Genomic DNA, 20929 nt, shown 5'->3' on the forward strand with positions numbered 1-20929 from the left:
ATGAGGAGGCCATTCTGCCTCATACGGGTTGAAAACCTATAGATTTTTAAGCCATTGATCAATCTCCTGGAGCATCCAGTTGCGGCAGATCCAAATGGAGAAGAAAAAGGCGTCCAAGAAAACGAAGCAGAGCAATCAGCTGATAAATGCACAGAAAAATTAACGTAATCTATTAAGTATATAAGCACGTACGTTTGCTAACATTGTGGTAAAAATAAATAAAGAAAAAGAGTGTTTTACATATTTATTTAAATGTATATTATTATTTTTACGAAAAATATATTGTTTCTTAAGGGAAAACTGATATTAAATGCCAGGCATGTGTCTCTTTCTACACCAAAAAACAAAGAAATTATAAATTAGTTAGAAAACAGATTACATGATTCCGTAATAAAAAAAACAAAAATATGTGATAAATTTATAAAACCGCATAAGGTTTTTTCGAGCTCTTTAGAATTTTTTTATTCTTTGTTGTTCAAAATTGGTAGACTAAAGGAGCTAGACAGCACATCCAACCTTCTCAGTTATCTAATAGAACTCGTTAAACAGTTGGGTGATTGGAATCAATATTACTATCTTGTTTGGCTCCAATTAGGGCAAAAACAGAAAAAGAAAAGGAAACAATTTGAGAGATAACAAAGAGACAGAGGAGCAGCGAAAAGAAAAGGAAATTCTCTCATCTAAAGGTCTAGGAGTGGAGAGAAAAACTTTCCGATTTGTTTAAATAATAGTTAGAACAATAAGAGGAGACAGTCTAAAATATATGATGTATGGAAAAAATAGAGGACGAAAGGGAATTCTTGCATTCCTCCTCTCCATTTCTTATGCCAAAATTAATCTTCCAGTAATCACCAGACTCGCAGAGTTACAGAGTATACTAACATTTTGTATATCATATTGCAATTAACACTATGAAACATGATCAGTCATAGCAACACCACTATGAAATCCACCATTAGTAACTCATTTTGCAAGATGCATCAGTAATTCATTTTTCAATGGTCAAGGGCAACAGCAATTGCTTCAGTGAGTTAAAGGAAGCAGATATATGAAGAATCGTACAACCGTTCTATAAGCCTTAATAAACCATTTACCAGCTATGAGAACTTGAAAAATAGAATCACACAACTTACTACCTTAAACAAGCTTAGATGATGTTAGTTGGAGAAAATGAACTCACAAGAGCTATTAGAGTCACATGTGAGAAAAGTATACATAGCTCTGTTGCAAGAATAGTAAATAAGTCGTGCAAACAATTTGTTTCAAAAGGGCTGCTGCTTCTATTTTACCCTGGATCATTTGGATTTTTTCCCTTGCTTTTTCTTTACAACTTCATCAATGTACATAATACCCTTACCTTTGTAAACTTCAGGAGGCTTGCAACTACGAACAGCTCCGGCAAACTGGTGCACTCTTTCCTTGTCTATCCCAGTGCAGCATATTATGTTGGGTTTGAAGCAGAAAACTCGAACAGCAGGAGGAACAGCAAACTCTACCTCGTGGCTGTAACCCAGTTTGAGAAACAACTGACGCCCTTCAGCTTCAGTTCTTGCTTTAAAACCTACTCCGACAATTTTAAGGAACCTAAAGAATTTGGCTTCCATGTGTAACTTTTGTAATCAATTGTCTCTGTAGACATAATAGAATAAACATAACTGCGTGCACAATTAAGATGACGCAAGAACCAAAAATAAGCAGGTTGACTAATTTTTGCAATCACAATCAAATAATTCCAGAATCCACTCCCTACTTTGATATAATAGACAAAACAGAATAAACATAAGTACATGACTGCACAACTAAGATGATGCAAGAACCAAAAATAACCAACTTGAATAGTTCTGCAAATCGATGCTTTCACCATAAAATAATTCTTGAATGCAGTAGTCATTATGATAATAGCATAATGGAATAAATATGACTGCACAATTTAGATGATACAAGAACCAAAAATAGATGGCTTGAAAGATTCCGCAATTGACACTCTTACCATCAAGTAATTCATGAATTCACTCCACTTTGATATAATATACATAATTGAATAAAGATAACTGCACAACAAAGATGGCGCAAGAACCAAAATAACCAGCTTAAGAAGCTCCTACGACCGATGCCTTCACCATCAGATAATTCCTGAATCCACTCCTCATGATCGCAGAATATACGATCAGCTAAACTATGTTGACTCTTTTCTGCATGCGCATGAAAGGAAAAGAAAAGGACACTAAAGCATTGCATTACATGTGGTAATATATCTCATTTAATCAATAGACCAAAATTTCAACTTTGCATGTCGGAGTAAAAGCTGGAGATGTTTGAGAGAAAGGATTACAAGTTTAATCTCTCTTTCGACTACAATTTAATACCTCTCTTCTTTTCAATTGTTTCCATTTCTTCCAAATTCACTCTTGATCCAGCAAATCATGTATTGGAATATGATATATGCCAAAAAAAAGTCCTTGAAACAGAGATAGAATAGCAAAACACAAAGATCCTGCCAGCAGAACAAAATAAGAAGAAGAGATTGGACATCTAAGTCTGCCCAAAGAGAAAGGGAAGTAGTAAAAGTGAGATAGAAGAGGAAACGTACCTAACAACCTGGCGGCGGAAGCGCCGACGACGGCGACGGAGAGGTCGCGCTGCTGCGAGCAATGTTAGGGTTTCGAATCGGACGTTCGGAGTGAGATCGAAGAGAGACGGGGAGCGGAGGGAATCGAAGAGCGTGAGCGAGAATACTTCGGTTGGTAAGTGGGCTTGGAGCAGCCCCGGGCCCATCTACGATTAGAAGACTTAAGTTTTGGTCTATTTTTTGTGGGTTTGTTTTGCAAAAACCATCTACGAATAGAAGACTTAAGTTTTGGTCCATTTTTATGGGTTTGTTTTGCAAAAACGAGAGAAAACCAGGTGGTTCATATTCTATAAATACTCCCATTCGACGATATCTAGGGTTTGACTCAATATTTCGTCGAGCTTTCACCGCACCTGATCTCCCTCGCTTCCGGCCAGTTCCGAATCCCGATCTCTCCTCCCAGGCCTCGTTTAGGCTCATTAACTCCGGGGTAGTGGCTTTGTTTATGCTAGATCTTTGTTTCTGAAGATTTTTGGAATAAACTAATTTTGACAGATTGTTGTGCAGGATAATCTAACTAATCCTTCAATCTTAAGATGGAATCTGAAAAAACTCAATCGGAAAGGTCAAACCCTTCTCCTGTAAATCCAGTCATGACCTCTTGCCGGAAAAAGAAATCGGAGGAGGCCAGTTTCGTAGCTGATTTGAGGGATCACATCGATGAGTTCATTCATGCCTCCATGGATGAGCACAAGACTTGTTTTAAGAAGACCATTCAAAAGGTCAGTTTCATCATATAAACCATGCAGCGCTTTATTCCAAATCAAATGCAATAGTGTTCTTCTATGTCATCCAAAATTGTAATTTTCTATTTCAGATGTTTGGAATGTCAAAGATCGTAGCAGAAAGAGCATCAGAAACAAAGGAAGTAGAAAGTTCCTTGCCTCTTCAGACAACTGTATCCCAGTAGAAACGATGGGCACAGCGACTAGCGTTTTATGTAGAATTTGGATAGATGACATTTCCTAAGGTGTCATCAATGTAACTAAACTGAGCATTAGATCTGTGTAAGATACCGAATTTGACTTTTGCTGGTTCTGTTCACGAAGTTAAGATGAGATTTGAATCATCGATCAGATATTGCAAATGGATTGTGGCAAATCTCTTAGTTGATATCACTGCTTGCAGCTATTTGCTTCTCTTTGTTATGCTGTCAGTTTGTTTCTTTATTTTGATTCCCTTTAAGCATTCAGAAAAAAAAAATTTGTGTTTTATGAACTGTAACATGTATGCTGTGCTTTACCAGACAAATACTTGTGATGAAACTCACTTTATCATTTCTGTTGCTTAAAATTTTAACCTGCTTGAATGCATCTCTGAATCCAATAATTCAATCTGAGTAGAATCTAAAATTTGAAACATGAACCAGTGAGACAAAGAGGTAGCTAATTCTAGTTAGCTTGATATCGAGTCTAGTTAATTATATTTTAACCGGTGGTGATCAAACCCACAGCCAGCCCAGTAAAAGCATGAAACTTTTTATGGATGGGATCTTCTAAGAACACCACCCCTCCTCGGGCAGATTCCTCCTCATGCTCCTAAGCCTACAGGGTATTAGCAACCGTTACCGGTTGTTGTTCCCCTCCGAAGGGCAGGTTCTTATGAGTTACTCACCCGTCTGCCACTGGAAAGCATGTTGCCAGCGTTCAACCTGAGCCAGGATCGAGCTCTCCATGAGATACCACAAACAAACATAAACTTTGGGTATTCTAATAGAACAGTTGATTGACCATGATCTCAGTCAACTTCTGTGGAAATGATCACCTGCAGTAGTATTATACAGAAAATCGAACCAGTGCAGATGGCGCAGCAAGTAAACAGCATCTCAACCAACCATTAATTGCATTACATTGTTTGTAATATCTGGAGAATTACATTGTTTGGAATTTACAAAATTATCAACCAAAACCAGGAGGCACATCAGGATCCTCATCACTAATACCACCACGGAAGGAATGCCCATCCTTATGAGAATTGAAGCCAGGCGGTACATCATCAATTTGTTCAGTATGATTCAAGTCTTTAACAGGCAATTGTGGCTGATGGGCATGAAGTTGTTGCTCGCGTTCTACTTTACCATTATTGCTGCCTGGCTGATTAGTTAAAGCAAACCCTGGTGGTTCGCTCGGCTCGTTGTCATCCGATGCATTTGTTTCACAAGTAGAAGGTTTCAACGGTGAAACATGAGCTTCATCATTGATTTGATGCTTCTTAAGGGGAGAGGTTTGAGGTTCTTTCTTTTCATCCGGGTTCACCAATCTATTATAGACGGTTTCAACTGTTCCTCTGATCACCATTTCATCAGATCGAATGACCTTCCACACCTCATCTGAAATTTGTCCCATGATTTTCTTCCTATAGGGATTCAAGGAACCCAAAATCAATCCAAATAAAAAGAACAGAATGAAGATTTTCCTCAATATACCAGACTGCAATTCAAAATATTTGAAACAATCTCAAACCATACATAGACGCTCTTGCCTTACCCAAGTTCTTGATAAATAGCATCAGAAAGTTCTCTTAGTTTTAACTTTTCAGAACCCTCTTCATTGAGTACTATTGATTGCTTTACTTCCTTTACAATGCTGCTTCGCAGCTCCTCCTGCAACAATTCAATCATGTTATTATTTGACAATAATAGAGACAAAGGAGGGGAGTACTAGGTACTCCAAGCTATTAATCTTAATATCTAAAAAGAACTCTAAAAACAATGTAGTGCGGGTGGAATTGAAGACGGCTATTCTACCATGATGTAAAAACATTGATTCCTTACCTGGGTCAAACCCAAAAAATTGAATTTGCTATTATATATCAATGCAATCCACACGAATATATGCCATTATGAAGTTCATAATGTAACATCACTGCTTCCCTGACATAATCCTCTTTAACAATTTTACACTGTTGTAGAACGTCCATACCCATATTGCTGAAGTTCACAATTACAGCAATTGTCAATGGCAGATCTACTCACCCTACCAATAACTGAGATGTAGTTTTCAACTGAAGGACTACCTGTAAAAGTTGAAGCAATAATTTGGTAGTTGTAATCCACCACAATCAGTGCACTTGATAGCCATGATCCCCGAAAGACCATATAAAAGTGTTATATATGTATGATCTTCTTAACCGCATTTAAGCTTACATTACTCATGAATCTCTTTCAGTCTAAACATAATTTCCGGGCAGAGAGCTTTTATCGAACTTCAGACCAGCAGTTGAATGCACCAAAACAAAGCCAAAAAATCAATAAGCATTTTTTACTTGCAGTTGCTTTAAATGCATTCCATGTTAGTAGACAATATTTATTAACTCTGTAAAAGGTATTACCTCTTATCCTAAGAAATCTCTGTTGCAATCATCATCACCTCTTACCTGTGCCATTTCATTAGATTGATCCTATGCACGTGGACAATTCGGAACCTACTTGCAAACCGGGTACCTTGGAAACATCCCAACCCCATGATAACGAACCATAGAAAAGAATGGCATTGAATGATGGTTAATTCAATCACAAGAATGTGAGTGCACTCGTGAGAGTGGATTTAGTTTGTCGTTCTCAACGAGAAATCATGTGTCCTAAACGGTAGCTAATTGATGCAGCTACCTTTTCTAATTTCTAACTTCCTATAATGGATTCATCGTGTTCTCTCTTTGGAATAGGCACCTGAATGCACAGAATTCCCCCAATAAGATTTTTTCTTTTTCTTTTGAGAAGTGATAGGGGACTGTACCGCAATAACAAAGCTGTTATTTTTGTTGATTTTTCTTTCTTTCTTGCTCAAATCAACTTCGAATTAACAACCCCATACAAGGAAAGGCAAATTATCCTATTCCTGGCGAAGAATTTCTTCAAATTAAACAAGAATAAAAAAATAACTAAAAAATATAATAGAGAAGAATCTAAAATGTCATGGAATCTAGCTAAGCCCAACAGCGACATTGAGGGGAATGCGGAAAAGAAATGATCATTGGACCTTACGTTCTCTTTGACCTTGCGGATGATGTTGACACGGAGGGAATCGAAATCGCCGTCGTCCTTGAGCTTCTCCATCACTTCCTCCGCCGTTGGCTGGCGGCTTCCTCGTTCCATCAGCCACCTCTCCGATCGATGAGAGAGTGGGATTGTGTGTGCGAGAGATACGAACCCTAATATACCCTTTCGAAGGACAGTAACAGGTCGAATCCGGTCCAACTATCGGGTCCTGATCCGCCCACACATGAGATATTTGATTTGATGTCGGGTATATAGCCCAACTAAGATCCTAAACCTGGATGGTTATCGGGTATGAATAAGCAAGATCCAAATCTTAATAACAGTATAACACTAGCGGATTCTGATTTGGCTTTAATTTGCTTAATAAATCAACCAAAAGCAACATAAAAGAGACCACCTTCTCTATACTTGAATTCCTCTTGACTGCAATTAAAATAACATCAAACAATTGAGTTTAGAATAACAGCCAATGTTATGGGCTTGGGAATTTGGGATGGTTTGATGCATGATAATAGTTGCATCATATCTATGCATCTCAGACCACACAGATCACATCTAAGTATCTAACTGTTTATATTTTGAGTCTGCCAATTTATGGAATTTGAAAGCAAAATTTCCTAACAAGTATATATATGTAAGCAGAGGATATATGCATAGAAACTTCCATGTCATTGATATTTATTTCAAACTCTCACTGTTTGCCCACAAAAGTGAAAGCCTCTACAGTTTTCACTGAAACTGTAAGATTTCAGAAAAGGACTATGAGATATAATGGAACTCCTGCTTAGATAGCACTGTTGCGTTAGTATGAAAACATTCTATAGTGTAAGGTTCAAGAGCAACTTGATTAGGTCGACATCGATCAAGCTGCATACTGTTGACATCACCAGTGATTCATAGGAAAACCCATTGGTACTTGGTTCCAATTATACATTTCGCAAGCACTAGCGACTGAATCTTCCTGAAATAGACTTTGGTACAAGACTAATGGAATTCGAAGATTTCTCTAGCCTGCGTGTAAACAGAAATATCAGCATCAAATTACTAAGCTAGAGAGAGAGAGAGAGAGAGAGAGAGAGAGAGAGAGAGAGAGAGAGAGAGAGAGAACCTTGCAATCTCCTCCACAGCCTTCATTATTTGCTCAGAACTAGTTTCAAGGACCTGACCTCCCAATATTATTTCATCCAAAATTGTATGCAACTGCACAAAGCAAACTTAATGAAGTAAGCACAGAAAGTCATGGCACACAACAGTATATATATTTATGTATCTTCTCACATGCAAAAAGAAAACCAAGATTTATCTCAATGAATGAGAAAACCAGTATATATGCTTAGATAGACTCCACAAAGTTTATGCAAAAGGAACAAAACAAATACAATATCTTCATCTCTCATATTATCATGGCAAACCCTGGCTGAATTGCGATCCCCTGAAGTGATAAAAGCAATATCATTTCTCTGCAGAACATTCAAACAGGCTGCATCATAAAAGGAACAGCAATCATATGTACCAATTACTTCTTCCTTTTTTGTCCATTAGGCTCTACCTTGTCTATTGTTCTCTGGCAACAAAAGAACTATCGGATATTTTGTCATTTTTCCAATCCATGCCTTCATTGACCTTCCTTTCCTCTCATAATGCCCTCCATTTGAGTGGAACCACTTTTTCATACATATGCAGACATTGATGAACTTATAGAAGCGTTATTAGTTAATGCATATTTTGGAACTAATCATGACTTCAAGTGATTCTACCAATTTTGGTTCGACATCTATCTTGACTTAAGAAATATTTTCTATTTAACTAGATTTGGACATCCAAATGGGCTAGTTATTAAAAAATTTCTATATCATAGAGTCGAATCATACAGGAGGGAATTAAGAAGGATACTAGAGGAAACAAAAAAAAGGGAGTCCAAACGAACATAAGAAAAGCAAGCTGAATTCTATGAAAAAAAAGCCTGGTTCATGAACAAGCACTTTGATTAGGTTTTAATCATGTCACTGATATCATCCATATAAAATAAATTTCGTTCCTCCATACAGTACGGAAGCAAAAAGATCATTTCACCAAAGAGGCAAAAGCTATCAGATTTCGGCACCTGATTACCACGTTCCTCAATCAGATTTTGTAAAGCAAACTTTATTAGAGCTCAACTTGTGCATGCTTTACAAAAGAATCAGCCATTAACATGAATTATTGATGAAGGAGGAGGATTCATCACTTGAAATATTGTAGTTATGTTTGAGGAGTGGTTATGTTTAGAATCTGATGTGTAATGTTTCTTCATGAAAGTGTAAAATTTCTGCCTCCATGAAAAAACTCAATCAAATGCTGGTTACAGGAAATTGACAGTATCATGAGAATCTACAAGCACCTTGTTGAAATTGAATACAATGTCGAGCTCGCATACATTCTTGAAGCATCTGTCCAGAGTTTCAACAAAGACTGCAAGCCACGAATTACCATTAGAATCGATCCCTTGAAACAGGGATAGAGTAAAGAGTTTAAAAGGCTAAACAGTTGCACGATTTGGCTTCATTGTACCATTTAACATAAAGATCTGAACAACTGATGATTACCTTGTATAAGATCAAGCATAGCTAACTCATTTTCAGAACCATCAAAGACAAAAATGAAGTATAGTGTTGCCAAATGCTTGTACACAAGCCGAGTCCCCTGCATGCAAGACAAATCAGTAATTCTTGAACCCAAGTGAGAGTTAGTGCCAAAGTTTCATTTTTCTTATTCTCATCATCAAAAATTTTAATGTGAAAACAAGGATTATGCATCAAAGTCTAATGAAAAGGAGCACTACTGGGCCAAAGATAGCATCGGCTTCGATGAAATTGCTGACGTTGTCCGCCCTCCCAGATAGAACTACACAAGGTAAATTAATCCGTTCAGGTCGACAATGATCAAGAGACAAAAAAGGGGCAGATTTTGGATGTAATTTGTTGAAATTTTTTGAGATGGGTCCGAGGAAGAAGGGGCGGAGGACCTGAAAAGACGCTGCGTGTGATCTCTAGCTGCTTCTCCGGTGGCTGCGGTGGCGAAGCAATGAGATGTATTAGCCGTGAAGGGGGAAGAAGGAAGAAAGACCAAAAAGGAGAGATCTTTTTGGCGGAAGAGAGAGGAGAGAGAGAAACCTGAAAATCGTAGAACTTGAGGAGGCGGGGTTTCCCCTCGGTGCTCATCACTATCACCGCATGGATCATGGCGACTTTGTTGGGATCGCGAATCGAAGACGACGACGATGGTATAATCGTCCGTAGAAAAGAAATAAAAAATGTGTATAAATTAAAATAAATTATTATTCCATAAAAGTTGCGCCTGTAGCTCAGTGGATAGAGCGTCTGTTTCCTAAGCAGAAAGTCGAAGGTTCGACCCCTTCCTGGCGCGAATAATTTAGATTTACTTTTCAACTTTTAATTTCTTTAATATTTCTTTAGTTGATGATTTTTTTTTTGTTTGTTTTGCTAGGGTCGTTATTCTTAATCGCTTTTGATCTTAGTTTAGGCAACAAAATGTCTAGGATCAAATCCGTTCAATTTTCTAATAATCATTATAAAACAAACTAGTGCCAAAAGTAGAGGAAAAAAAATGCAGGCTCTCCTATTTTATTGGTAGAACAACCTTCGAGTTGACTTGATTTGCTCATAAGATCTCCGTCTAATATTAATTAATAATACATAAACTCATCTGCCCACCACATTAATAAATTATTAGTCGCCTTCGCTATTACGGGGAAGACCCAAATACCTCTCTTCCTCCTCTCTTTCTGCTGCCCCGTGAGCAACGAATCCCCTCGAGATAACCAAGTGTGGGGACGAGATTCGCGAGAGAGAGAGAGAGAGAGAGAGAGAGAGATTTAAGTGTGGGGTCGAGTTTCTCGTAGATCACAAGTACCCAACTCTAGTTTTCTCGGGGGTAACATCATCTCACCCGATGGAGATTGGAGAAGCCATGGAAACCTCGAAGTGGATCTCTTTCGGCTTGGTGAGTTACGACCCATGCATTCTTATTTCTTAATCCATATCCAATTCAGATTTATTTACATTAATGCTTATTATTTATTTATTTATTTATTATGTCCCATGCGGTGTAGAGGCTAGAGAGAGAGAGTGGTGTGTGTTTGGCTTCTTGTGTGACGTGGGAGTTGGAGAGGTTGCTCGCCGTTTCGTTGGCGCCTTCCATGTGGATTTTTGGATGGGTAAATAATGTATAACAAATCGAGTCTTTTCCTCTATATTTCGTGAGGTTGGGGAAGAAAGATCTGGAAAGAGGAAATTTTTTATCTGGGTTTTTGCTTTGGAAATCATCTGGTGAGAAATCTTTCTTCTTCTTTTGTTAGTTAGTTACTTGTAGAGAGATTGTCTTGTTTGGTTCGTGTCCATGCTTCTTGGAATTGAGAAAGATTCGATCCTTTTTCCTTTCTCCTTTCGTGGTTATGATATCGCAGCACCAAACTGTAGCTTGGGTTGTTCTTCTTTTGGCTTCTAATCTTATCTTCTTCTAGCCTTTTCAAAGTTATAGTGAAAAGAATAGAAACTCGATAACCTTTTTCTTATATCAATCTGTCCATAAAAGCTTTGTTTTTATTTTGGCAATCTTTTTGTTTTTTGTTTTTTGCTCTTTTCTTCTAAGTGTAATTTCCTACGCCTAAAATTTCTTTGGAAGAAACAAAGAAGGTGACTTTTACATTTCTTTCTCTCACATCTCCATATTATTATCTCTGTATTATTGGTCTCTTTCCTTGGAGTGGTTTTGGAATATCATAGTTACTGTTCTTCCTCAAAATAACTGTTCCTTAATGGTACTGTGCAGAACTTTAAGGAAAATTTTCAGTTCAGCATGAAACGATTGTATTTTAGTTGTTATTCAACTGTAGATTGCTCTCGGCCAAGAAAAACCAAAAATCTGTTCATTAAATAATTGTTTTAAGCGACTGAAATTTGATTCGCTTTGCAGATGGAGTAATCTGAGATGAAACATTCACTTCATTCATACCTTTGTTCCTACCATAGCTTGATCTAAGACTGTGAATAGAGAATTCAACTTTTGTAATGGACAGCTGCTATCGGAACACCGAGGATGAGAACTCGAAGGCAAGCCCTGGTCAAAATATCATCATGCACCCCTTGTACCTTCCTAAACTATCCCCTTGGTTTGATCTGAGGGTATTCTATGTGAGAGTGAGCAACTGTGAGATTGATCATTTAACTCCTGATCATCTTACTGTTCATCACATCCCACTCACACCGGACACCATCCTCGAAGTGAATGGTAGAAGAAGTACCATATACTCCGACTTTGTTTCTTCATGCTTGCGAAGGGATAGGGTGGATAAGAGATCAGAAGAAGCTACATTTGTGAGCACTGATAACATAAGGATGACTGGTAACGTGAGATTTGAAGTCTATGATATAGACAACCTTCTGCTTGCTGGAGTCTTAGAGCTGAGTAAAGGTAATGGTCTTACCGGAGAAACGAAGAACCATAGCAAGAAATGGGGCATGAGATGTCAAGCTGTGGTGCAGGCTGGATCAGGATTTTTAAGGGGCAGGCTGCATATGAGTACAGAGATGAGTTTGCCAACAATTGAGGTGTATGTTGCTGGTTGTTTTGCTGGTACCCCAATCATCTTGTCAAAGGCTCTTCAGCTTGGTTTCAGGAGAAAACATCAAATGAAGGTCATGCTGGATTCCATTCCAGAGACGACAGAATTGACCAAGGAAGAGCCTCCAGAGGATTTTTCCCAGGTTCTTGTCTGCACTCCTTTCTTCTATCTTCGAGTTCGTCCCTTAATTCTTTCATTCTGAAATCTACCTGATATCGATTTGTTGAAATTTTTATGAGTGATCACATGTTCTATCTTTGAATTATCTCAGTTGTTGCAACTTGGTGTCGAATGTCACAGGCTCCAGGCATTAACAATTGCTACTTCATTGTTTCCGCGTAAAAGCTTCATGTTATCTTGAATACACACCTAAGCAAAAGATATGAACCTTTACAAGCTGACTGCTATCCTTGCTTTGAGGGCTAGGAGCCAAAATTTTGTTTCAATGAAACAGGAAAATCTTTTAGCCTTTACCACACAAAAAAGAAAGAAAGAAAAAAAAAGCAAAAGATTATGAAATTCTGTCGGGACAATCTGACAATCTGAGTAAAGCACTCATAACAGGAGAGCATGGAACTCCTTTTAACCATAAACTGCAAGGTTTTTCACATTTTCCGTTGCGCTTTACTTGAAATTTTATTTCTTCAATGATGTTGTTTCAATGAAGCTTAGATGAAGTAATTAGAGAAAAAGATAGCATGGAAAAAGAGAAGTAATTTATATGAAGTATTTCAAAGTGTTAGGAGCTGTTTTTTGCAATTACTTTATTTATATTCGAGGATACAGCTCTGTTTATAATGAATATCGACATGGTAAAGTTCTTTGTCTTTGTTATTGACAAGCCTAATTTTGGTCTTGCCTATTAATCCTTATATCTGTTGAGAAGTGGATAAAATCTTCTTACTCTCTCTCTCTCTCTCTCTCTCTCTCTCTCTTTGTATCAGTATCGATGCTACAAACCAGAAAACAGTGACTATGTTGACTGCAACAGCATTTGCTCGGGACATGAGTATATAGAAGACGATGATGGTGAGCTTTCATGGTTCAATGCGGGCGTAAGGGTGGGTGTTGGAATTGGCCTCGGTGTTTGCCTTGGAGTTGGAATTGGTGTTGGTTTGTTTGTTCGAACGTACCAAGCCACCACGCGGACTTTCAAGAGGCGACTCATTTGATCAAAAAGAAAAGAAGTTCTACATTCAAGTGTTGTAAACAGAAGAGCTCTTTCTTCTGCTCTTTTTTCTCTCTCTCACCCTTGCAATTGTCCAACGGCTCTTGTCCATGCTGTGAAATGTTGCTAAATTGTAATATAGTTTTGTTGTGCGAGCTTTTTGTCCAACCTTGTACTTCTCTTTGATGGAGAGTTTTGCAGTCTTCAGCTTGCCACAGTATTAAGCCGGTGCTTCTTTCATCCATTGTTTACAACTGCCGAAGTAAAATATTTTAGGTCCCAAAACAGACGAAAATTGAACTTTACTCGATTGATTCAAAGCAATTCGATACCACACAATTCAGTATGAGTCCAACCATGGTTGTCCATGAACATAGATTATGCATAAAAGAAAAACAAAAGCAGGAGAAGAGAGAGATTTAAAAGCCATGAATAGCTTACGTTTCTAAGCCTTAAATAAATTCTCATGCATAAGATAATTAAAAGTGCAACGAATTGGGTTCATAAATCAAGTTTTCAAGTTGTATCTCCATTTGCTACATGATTGATGTGGCTGGTTTCTCATCCAATCCCCAGAGCTTTGCTAATTTGATTTCATCTTCTCTCATCAACTTAGAGAACTCCTCATGGTCATACTCTGCTTTGCTCTTTCCTCCAAACTCCACAGGGAGGACCTCAGGATCAAAGTACTTATACATAAGCTTGGCGCTCTCTTCGTTCTTCGGGTAGACAAACTTCACCTTCTGAAATGTTTTTGGGTCCAGGAAATATTTGACAATCTGCATTTAGAAAACAAGTAGACATGAATCATCTACAGATCTTTGGAAACCTTAAATGCTTGACAATGACCTTTTACATATAGTTAATGGATATGCCTGTTTTCTTTCTTCTCATCCCCTTATTATATACATTAACCAAAAAGGTAAGGGGAAATATAAACAGAGAGAAAATGATAGGGACAGAGCAATCACAGCTAAATTTAAAGTTGATGATAAATATTCCCTTTATCCTTTTCCACTTTCAACCATCACCTTCATGTCAAAATGTTGTTCTGTTTTGCATCACTAGACCATGCATAATTCGGTATTTCCGGTGCTTTATTAAAACTCAAACCTTCCAAAAGGCCTCAAATACTCTCGGAGGATTGAAGCAAATTCCGACGCCAAGCCTCTCCGGATAATGACTTTGCAAGATGTGTGCAGTTTCTCGGGCAGTCTTTATGGGCACCGAGTTGCTTAGTGTCCATCCTGTGAAGTCTATCAACCATACCATTTGCTCCTGACCGTCAGGTAGATTGAGAATGGCGTTCTCCAACATATACACCAGATGTCGAAGCTGTTTGTCTTGTGTCGACGTGTACTGGAAGTTAAACATGTTTAATCCTTTCATCTCATAAAATAAACCAATAATAATAATAAGGTTAAGGACTTATAAGAAAATTACATCTTCACGGTGAAATTGTTTTGCTGGTTGCATCACGATAACAGTCCTTCCCTCCCGATCAAGAAAATTTGCTCTATAGACTTTACCATTTTCACTTTCGTTAGCGACCTCGTGCTGAAAATTAAGCAAAGTCGACTGATGTGAATTAATGCTTAAGATCTCTATGATGATCTACAAGTCTACAACTGGAGGAGACAATTTGGCAAATGGAGCTCACCCAATGAATTTCCTCAGGTTTGTGTGTTGATCTCCACTCGAGGCTTTCTTCCAACATCTTCTTTGACTTATCAACATTCCAGTTCCGAGCTTCTAAATATCTCCTCAGGCATGCTTCTGTGCAGTACTGAGAACTGCGTTTCGACAATGGCCCAATGACAGCTCTCAGTTCATCGATCTGCTTATATAATAAACAAGTGCAGATAAATCAGACAATCATAGTAGATATACCCCTTCATCTGTTCCTTATTATGTTATCAACTGCTGCCAGTATCAGATGCAGATTCTACCAAACCTACCCTGTTATGATGAAATCTGGGATTTGGTAATATCTGTTGAAGAATGTCTAAAGTTCTAGCAAATCAAATGCAAATTCACTGCACTGGTCTCTCTGGAGGTACATGTGAAGTATATTTGCATGAAGTAACTGCAGCTTCCAGAATATCACATTCTTGATTTGCGAAAGTAGTATGAAACTTCACATAGTGCAATAGAGTAAACTAGAGTGCATGCAATCCAGGATATTTTGAGCTCTGGTAAAGAAGATTAGCATTATAATTACCTTTGCTGCTTCAAGTACAGCATCATCCTCCTCGTTGTGAAGAGAAGAACGTCTCCAACGAAACATAATTGCTTCCTTCCTGCACAACAAATCCACTCTACGAAGCGGCTTTAAAGAAAAAAAAGTTAGCAAAAGAAGATCATAGGAGGAGAAATCCCAAATATTCTATGGGAAGCACAATTTTTTCATAAAGTATCAAAATAGAGCAAGTTACATAGGCCGCAGATTCTTCGGTATGCAGGATGATAATTGGGCTTAGACATTTTTATCCTAACAAGCCAGTTTAGATTGTTGCATAAGCGTGTAAGAAAACAACTAGCTTTGGCATGTGCATGCCATTCTTGAAGGGCCTTAATATTGCAATTTGAAATAGATTACTATTAAGACATCCCGGACTATTAATGATGGAGCAATCAGATAACACAGAGATCTCTAACATCAATATCCCAAATTTTATATTTCGAAGTAACTTCTGAGTTTTTTGTAAGACTAAACAAACTGACCAAAACTTCTGACGCCGTAGAAGAGATTTTCCTTTTTATTTAGGTAGTTATTATACTAACTAGGCCTTTACTATCGTGCAAACTAACTATTGCTTCCATTGGTATTCCATGGCAGAGAGCATTTCTAATGAACAATATAAGGCTATCCAGTTTGATCTCTACATTGACGAGGTTAGAACAACAAATATTCAAACCTTTAAAGAGCTCCATTTTTAAAATTTCAGTTGCTGTTGCTTAAAGTTAGCTACAATCTGAATCAGTTCAAAGCATAGGACGTTAGCAAATCCTAATGCAGTTACATTCAACATAACTCCTAGAGACATAGTTCCACCTCCAAAGGAAAATGCAGTATTCTGCATCCCGGTTTAGAGATGAAATGGTACAAAACCATTGAAAACTTCAAACCCATCAGAAACTAAAGCACAAAAGATCAAATCTAACATATAAACGGGAGTCGAGCACAAAGAAGAGGGGAAACCCAAAAGCCAAATATGAGTAGTTTTCTACCATCAATCCCAAAAGAAAAAATGGAGAGGGAGAGAGAGAGTCCATACCTGGTGGTCGTCGCAGAAGACGACCCACACTAAGATTATTAGGTGTAGTCTTTGAATGGGTGTTTATCAGTGTATTAATAGGGAGGTTGGGCTTCACCTCGACACTCCTCTCCTTCTCTTTTGGAAAGACTTGATTCTGGCCTCTCGTTGCAGAACTTGCGTAAAAGTTTAAAAGGTAAAACAGTATAAAAAGGAACCTCCTTTTTATGCTTCTACGATAGAAGAAAGTCAAAACGCTTCAAACGGCCCCTCATAAAAGCGCATATAACTCCTTTGACATTCATTTAAATTAAGGGAATACCAAAATATATTATCTGTTAAAATTCATAGTACCAAACGGCCTTAATGATAAAAGACTCAAAGTACCTCTCGTCTCTATGTTGAACGTTGTAATTTCGGGTATATATCCCTTCCTAAGAATAATAGCTTGGATAATGGAGATTAATCAATTTATGTGAGATTATGCGGGTGTAATCGAGTCGAGAGCTTGAATTAAAAATAATTTTAAGTCTAGATTTGTGATCAAGCTTAAATTAAGATTATTTTAATTAAAGCTAATTTCGAGCTCGAACTAAAAGCCGATTAATAAGCGATTTAAAGTTTTAATCAATTCAAACTAAATTCAGAGTTCAATCAAACTTAATTTATGCTTAAATTAAGCTTAAAATAAAATTTAATTTAAAAATATAAACTAATAAAAATATTCACATATTTAGAAGAAAAAAAATGAATACGATTAAAATTCAAAACTAAACTTTATAATATTAGAGTATATAATAATTTATTTAAATAAATTTTAAAATATAATAAATATATAATATAATATAAAAAATATTACTTATATTATATAAATTATTTGGAGTTTTATTGAGCCTATTTGATCGAGCGGGTTCATAATGAAACTTAGCTCAAAAGATTAAGCTCGTTTTAACTCACTTTCGAGCCAAGCTTAATCAAGTCTTATCGAGCCGGCTCTACTCGAAGTTGATAGTAAGTGTTTTAAAAAAATTTTAAACTAAAATATTGGTATTTAAAAGGAACCTTGCTCATTTAAAATTTGATAGATCAACTATGGCACCACCACTCTACATCATCTAACAACTAGGTGCATGGGTGGTCCAAGCTTTTAGGTCGTATTTACGATAGTCTTGATATTTTCGGTATGGTAGAAATTTAATCCCTCAACCACCAAATTTTCTTCTTTCTAAACCCATCTCTATTGGATCTGTTGTCTATTTATGACGGCCATAAAGAACTTATACCAGGGAACACGGTGCACTTAATTTACGTCTTCTCACGTTTCTCTTATTATAGTCAATGCGTTCGCACTAAATGACATTAAAATAAAAAGTAAAAACAACCTCGTTCCTCCTACTTCTAAGTGCAACATACACTTATAGAGATTTTTATTTTTTGTGCTATTTTAATTAACAATTAGTTTAGTTGGTAATTAATCAACATTCTTTTGCAATTTTTATCTAGTAATTCGTAATTATTGAATGTAATTCAAAGTTTGGATAAGTTAGTAACACTTTTATTTTCTGTTTCATAATCTTATTACTTACTTTATATTTTTTTAATTATTAAGCACTTTTATTTTTATGAATTTCATACTTAGTTTACTCAAATCTAGTTTGTATTACTATAAGTCGTAGCTAATTTATATATTGCGTAAATATGTGAGAGAGAAAATTAATATTTATTATTGTCCGCATCTCTGAAGCAAAAAATAACATAATAATATGCATCATTCATAGTTATTGAATAGACACTGATTTTTTTATGAATTGAGCTTTTAGTTTGCTTAAAGTTGCCAGACTTTGGATTTCAGATTAGATCGTGTCGGATTCTAAGAGGCTTTTTTTTTTTCACTTGCAATGTTGGTTAGAGCTTTTCTGGTTGAATACATCCATCAATGTACATCACTTGGATCAACTGCATCTAATATTTTAACCAAATAAAAGAATAAAATAAAAATGATTCTCTGAGCAGTTGCAGCCATTGCTGAACACTCCTCCGTAAGCGGATTTTAGAAAGAAAAAAAAGAAGAAAAGAAATCCCCCAACATCTAATCTTTTGTAGCCCAAAACGAGCAACTCCACCATTACCAGAGACCATGTCTCAAGCTCGCGACCAAGATCGCCTCCGGGTCTTCTTCTTCCCCATGTTAACCCCTGGCCACATGCTCCCCATCGTCGACATGGCCATCCTCTTCTCCCGCCATGGTGCCTCCCCCACCGTCATCACCACCCCCGGCAACCTCCCCCTCATCCGACCCACCATCAACCACTTCAACGAAACCAACAACAATAACAACACCCCGGTCCGTCTCCTACTCATCCCCTTCCCCTCCTCCTTCTCCGGGGCCGAGAACCTCTCCTCGGTCCCCTCCTCCCTCCACGGCCCCTTCATGGCGGCTGTCTTCTCCCTCCGCGACCCGCTACGCGAGATCCTCAAAACCCACCTTCCCGATTGCTTAGTTTCCGACGCCATCTTCCCGTGGACCGCCGACGACGCCGTTGACCTCGGCATCCCCCGCCTCGTCTTCCACGGTCCCGGCGCCTTCCCTCTCTGCGTCCATCGCGCCATCGAGCTCCAATCCCCTCACGATCACGTGTCCTCCGACTCCGAGCCCTTCGAAGTCAACGGCCTCAAACACCAGCTCAGCCTGACTCGGTTCGAGTTGTCGGCTATCTTCAAATTCCCCGAGATGCTCGCCTTGATGAGAGAAGCCGAGGGGAGGAGCTTTGGTGCGGTGGTCAACTCCTTCGTCGAGCTCGAGCCGGACTACACCGCTCTGTACCGCAATGGGTTGGGGCCCAGCAAGGCCTGGTTCGTGGGCCCAGTCTCGCGCTCCCACGAATTCCGAGGGGAACATGCCAATAGAGAGCTTGTCCGGTGGATGACGTGGCTGGACTCGCGAGCGATGGGCTCCGTGATGTACGTCTGCTTCGGTAGCCTGTGCGAGTTCTCGGAGATCCAGTTACGAGAAGTCGCACTAGGTCTAGAGTTATCAGGCCGACCATTTATTTGGGCCATAAAAGAAGGAGCCCATTGGGCCCTTGATGGCTTTGAGGAAAGGACAAAAGAGAAGGGCCTGGTGATAAGAGGGTGGGCCCCGCAGGTGGCCTTGCTGAGCCACGTGGCGATAGGAGGATTCGTGACGCATTGCGGATGGAACTCAATAATGGAGGGGGTGGAGGCGGGGAAGGTGATGGCCACGTGGCCTTTACAATACGAGCAGTTCGTGAACGAGAGGTTCGTGACGGAGGTGTTGGGCATCGGGGTGAGGGTGAAGAGAGGCGGAAACGGTGAGGAGGAGAAGGTGGTGACGGCGAAGGAGGTGGCGGCGGTGGTGAAGGAGGTGATGGGTGATGAGCAGGAGGCGCATGGGAGGAGGAGGAAGGTCCAGGAGCTCGCGGCCATGGCGAAGGCGGCGGTGGAGGAGGGAGGGTCATCGTATGAGGACGTGCGGAGGTTATTTGGGGCGTTGGCGGCATGCAGGGAAGCGAGGAGGGAAAGAGAAAAAAAGGGTACCATCGTGTCTAGTGGGGCTAAAGGATTAGGTGTGTAATAATAGGCTTTGATTAGGATTGGCAAATTGTGAACCCAAAACAATGTCACATCTTCCAATTTGCTCAGCTGTCCAATAAAAAGAGTCATGTTCATCTCCCCATTTTCTCCAAATTTCCAAAACTTATTATACTTCTTTTGTACTAAGTGTGAAATAAAGAACCAAACTTTGATTTCAAGTCCGAGTCTCCCCAGTTAACCCTAGCGAAAAACGATCGAAACCAATATCAAAACAGGAATAAAATAATATAATGGCATTATCACTGGAGACTGCAGAGAGTTCCCAACCCAAAAGAGTCAACGGAAAACAAAAGCTTGCTTCGTCGCAATTTCGTATTCAATCCCACCCTATTGATCCATTCGCTTCTCCATCTTCTCCTCTAGCCTTGCACGGGTCGATCACCTGATGGAAGCAATGGAGGAGAAGAAGAGTCGAAGCCTCAGCCTCAGGTTCGACCGGAGTGGCTCCCTCCTCCATCGGATCACCGGACGATCAAAAAGCTCTCACCTTTTAATGGATTCTGTCTCCTTCCCTGTGCTTCCGAGCTACCAGAGGCTCTCCCGGTCCATCAAATACCCTGCTGAGCCCAACCCAAGAGAGCAGCAAAAGGTTAAAGGAGTTTGGAAGATGCTAAATTACGTTTTCTCGAGTAAAGTAGTC

General features: G+C 38.8%; 7 protein-coding genes and 1 non-coding gene across 14 annotated transcripts; 4 read left to right on the forward strand and 4 right to left on the reverse strand.

Annotated features, from left to right (window-relative positions):
* Positions 1–1107: 1107 nt before the first annotated feature.
* LOC140787246 (large ribosomal subunit protein uL6m-like) lies at positions 1108–2764 on the reverse strand. Of its 3 annotated transcripts, XM_073136058.1 has the most exons (3): positions 2591–2764; positions 2367–2494; positions 1108–1629 (listed from the first exon to the last, which is right to left on the reverse strand). In XM_073136058.1, the coding sequence occupies exon 3, from the start codon at positions 1602–1604 to the stop codon at positions 1296–1298; it is 309 nt and encodes a 102-aa protein (XP_072992159.1). In that variant the 5' UTR covers positions 1605–1629; positions 2367–2494; positions 2591–2764; the 3' UTR covers positions 1108–1295. The 3 variants fall into 3 exon arrangements, with proteins under 3 accessions (XP_072992159.1, XP_072992158.1, XP_072992160.1); XM_073136057.1 differs by lacking the exon at positions 2367–2494 and having other exon boundaries at positions 2591–2761; XM_073136059.1 differs by lacking the exons at positions 2367–2494; positions 2591–2764 and adding an exon at positions 2087–2350.
* Positions 2765–2909: 145 nt separating this feature from the next.
* Positions 2910–3744, forward strand: LOC140787247 (uncharacterized). The gene is made up of 3 exons (XM_073136060.1): positions 2910–3059; positions 3137–3351; positions 3447–3744. Exons 2-3 carry the CDS (start codon positions 3166–3168, stop codon positions 3537–3539), a joined length of 279 nt encoding a protein of 92 aa, XP_072992161.1. The 5' UTR covers positions 2910–3059; positions 3137–3165; the 3' UTR covers positions 3540–3744.
* Positions 3745–4454: 710 nt separating this feature from the next.
* On the reverse strand, positions 4455–6871 carry LOC140787648 (uncharacterized). Its single transcript, XM_073136690.1, has 3 exons — positions 6612–6871; positions 5116–5231; positions 4455–4984 (listed from the first exon to the last, which is right to left on the reverse strand). The coding sequence occupies exons 1-3, from the start codon at positions 6720–6722 to the stop codon at positions 4528–4530; spliced, it is 684 nt and encodes a 227-aa protein (XP_072992791.1). The 5' UTR covers positions 6723–6871; the 3' UTR covers positions 4455–4527.
* Positions 6872–7274: 403 nt separating this feature from the next.
* LOC140787649 (AP-3 complex subunit sigma) lies at positions 7275–9959 on the reverse strand. The gene is made up of 7 exons (XM_073136691.1): positions 9779–9959; positions 9631–9673; positions 9448–9509; positions 9212–9308; positions 9007–9077; positions 7735–7826; positions 7275–7637 (listed from the first exon to the last, which is right to left on the reverse strand). The coding sequence occupies exons 1-7, from the start codon at positions 9845–9847 to the stop codon at positions 7571–7573; spliced, it is 501 nt and encodes a 166-aa protein (XP_072992792.1). The 5' UTR covers positions 9848–9959; the 3' UTR covers positions 7275–7570.
* On the forward strand, positions 9959–10031 carry TRNAR-CCU (transfer RNA arginine (anticodon CCU)). Its single transcript has one exon. It is a non-coding gene; the product is annotated as a tRNA-Arg (tRNA).
* A 286-nt stretch (positions 10032–10317) lies between these two features.
* LOC140787617 (uncharacterized protein At1g01500-like) lies at positions 10318–13641 on the forward strand. Of its 4 annotated transcripts, none has more exons than XM_073136625.1 (4): positions 10389–10628; positions 10738–10954; positions 11601–12391; positions 13194–13641. In XM_073136625.1, exons 3-4 carry the CDS (start codon positions 11696–11698, stop codon positions 13419–13421), a joined length of 924 nt encoding a protein of 307 aa, XP_072992726.1. In that variant the 5' UTR covers positions 10389–10628; positions 10738–10954; positions 11601–11695; the 3' UTR covers positions 13422–13641. The 4 variants fall into 4 exon arrangements, with proteins under 4 accessions (XP_072992727.1, XP_072992726.1, XP_072992730.1 ...); XM_073136629.1 differs by having other exon boundaries at positions 13241–13407; XM_073136626.1 differs by lacking the exon at positions 10738–10954 and having other exon boundaries at positions 10318–10628.
* An 86-nt stretch (positions 13642–13727) lies between these two features.
* On the reverse strand, positions 13728–16840 carry LOC140787618 (uncharacterized). 2 transcript variants are annotated; one of them, XM_073136630.1, is made up of 6 exons: positions 16696–16840; positions 15639–15746; positions 15078–15254; positions 14861–14974; positions 14531–14776; positions 13728–14196 (listed from the first exon to the last, which is right to left on the reverse strand). In XM_073136630.1, the coding sequence occupies exons 2-6, from the start codon at positions 15702–15704 to the stop codon at positions 13954–13956; spliced, it is 846 nt and encodes a 281-aa protein (XP_072992731.1). In that variant the 5' UTR covers positions 15705–15746; positions 16696–16840; the 3' UTR covers positions 13728–13953. The 2 variants fall into 2 exon arrangements, with proteins under 2 accessions (XP_072992731.1, XP_072992732.1); XM_073136631.1 differs by having other exon boundaries at positions 15639–15735; positions 16696–16805.
* Positions 16841–18543: 1703 nt separating this feature from the next.
* LOC140787206 (scopoletin glucosyltransferase-like) lies at positions 18544–20447 on the forward strand. The gene has a single exon (XM_073136004.1). The coding sequence runs from the start codon at positions 18812–18814 to the stop codon at positions 20267–20269; it is 1458 nt and encodes a 485-aa protein (XP_072992105.1). The 5' UTR covers positions 18544–18811; the 3' UTR covers positions 20270–20447.
* Positions 20448–20929: the final 482 nt, after the last annotated feature.

The sequence above is a fragment of the Typha latifolia genome, chromosome 4, assembly GCF_019914945.1.
Source record: "Typha latifolia isolate L0001 chromosome 4, TyphaL0001v2, whole genome shotgun sequence".
In the NCBI taxonomy this organism is placed as follows: domain Eukaryota; kingdom Viridiplantae; phylum Streptophyta; class Magnoliopsida; order Poales; family Typhaceae; genus Typha; species Typha latifolia.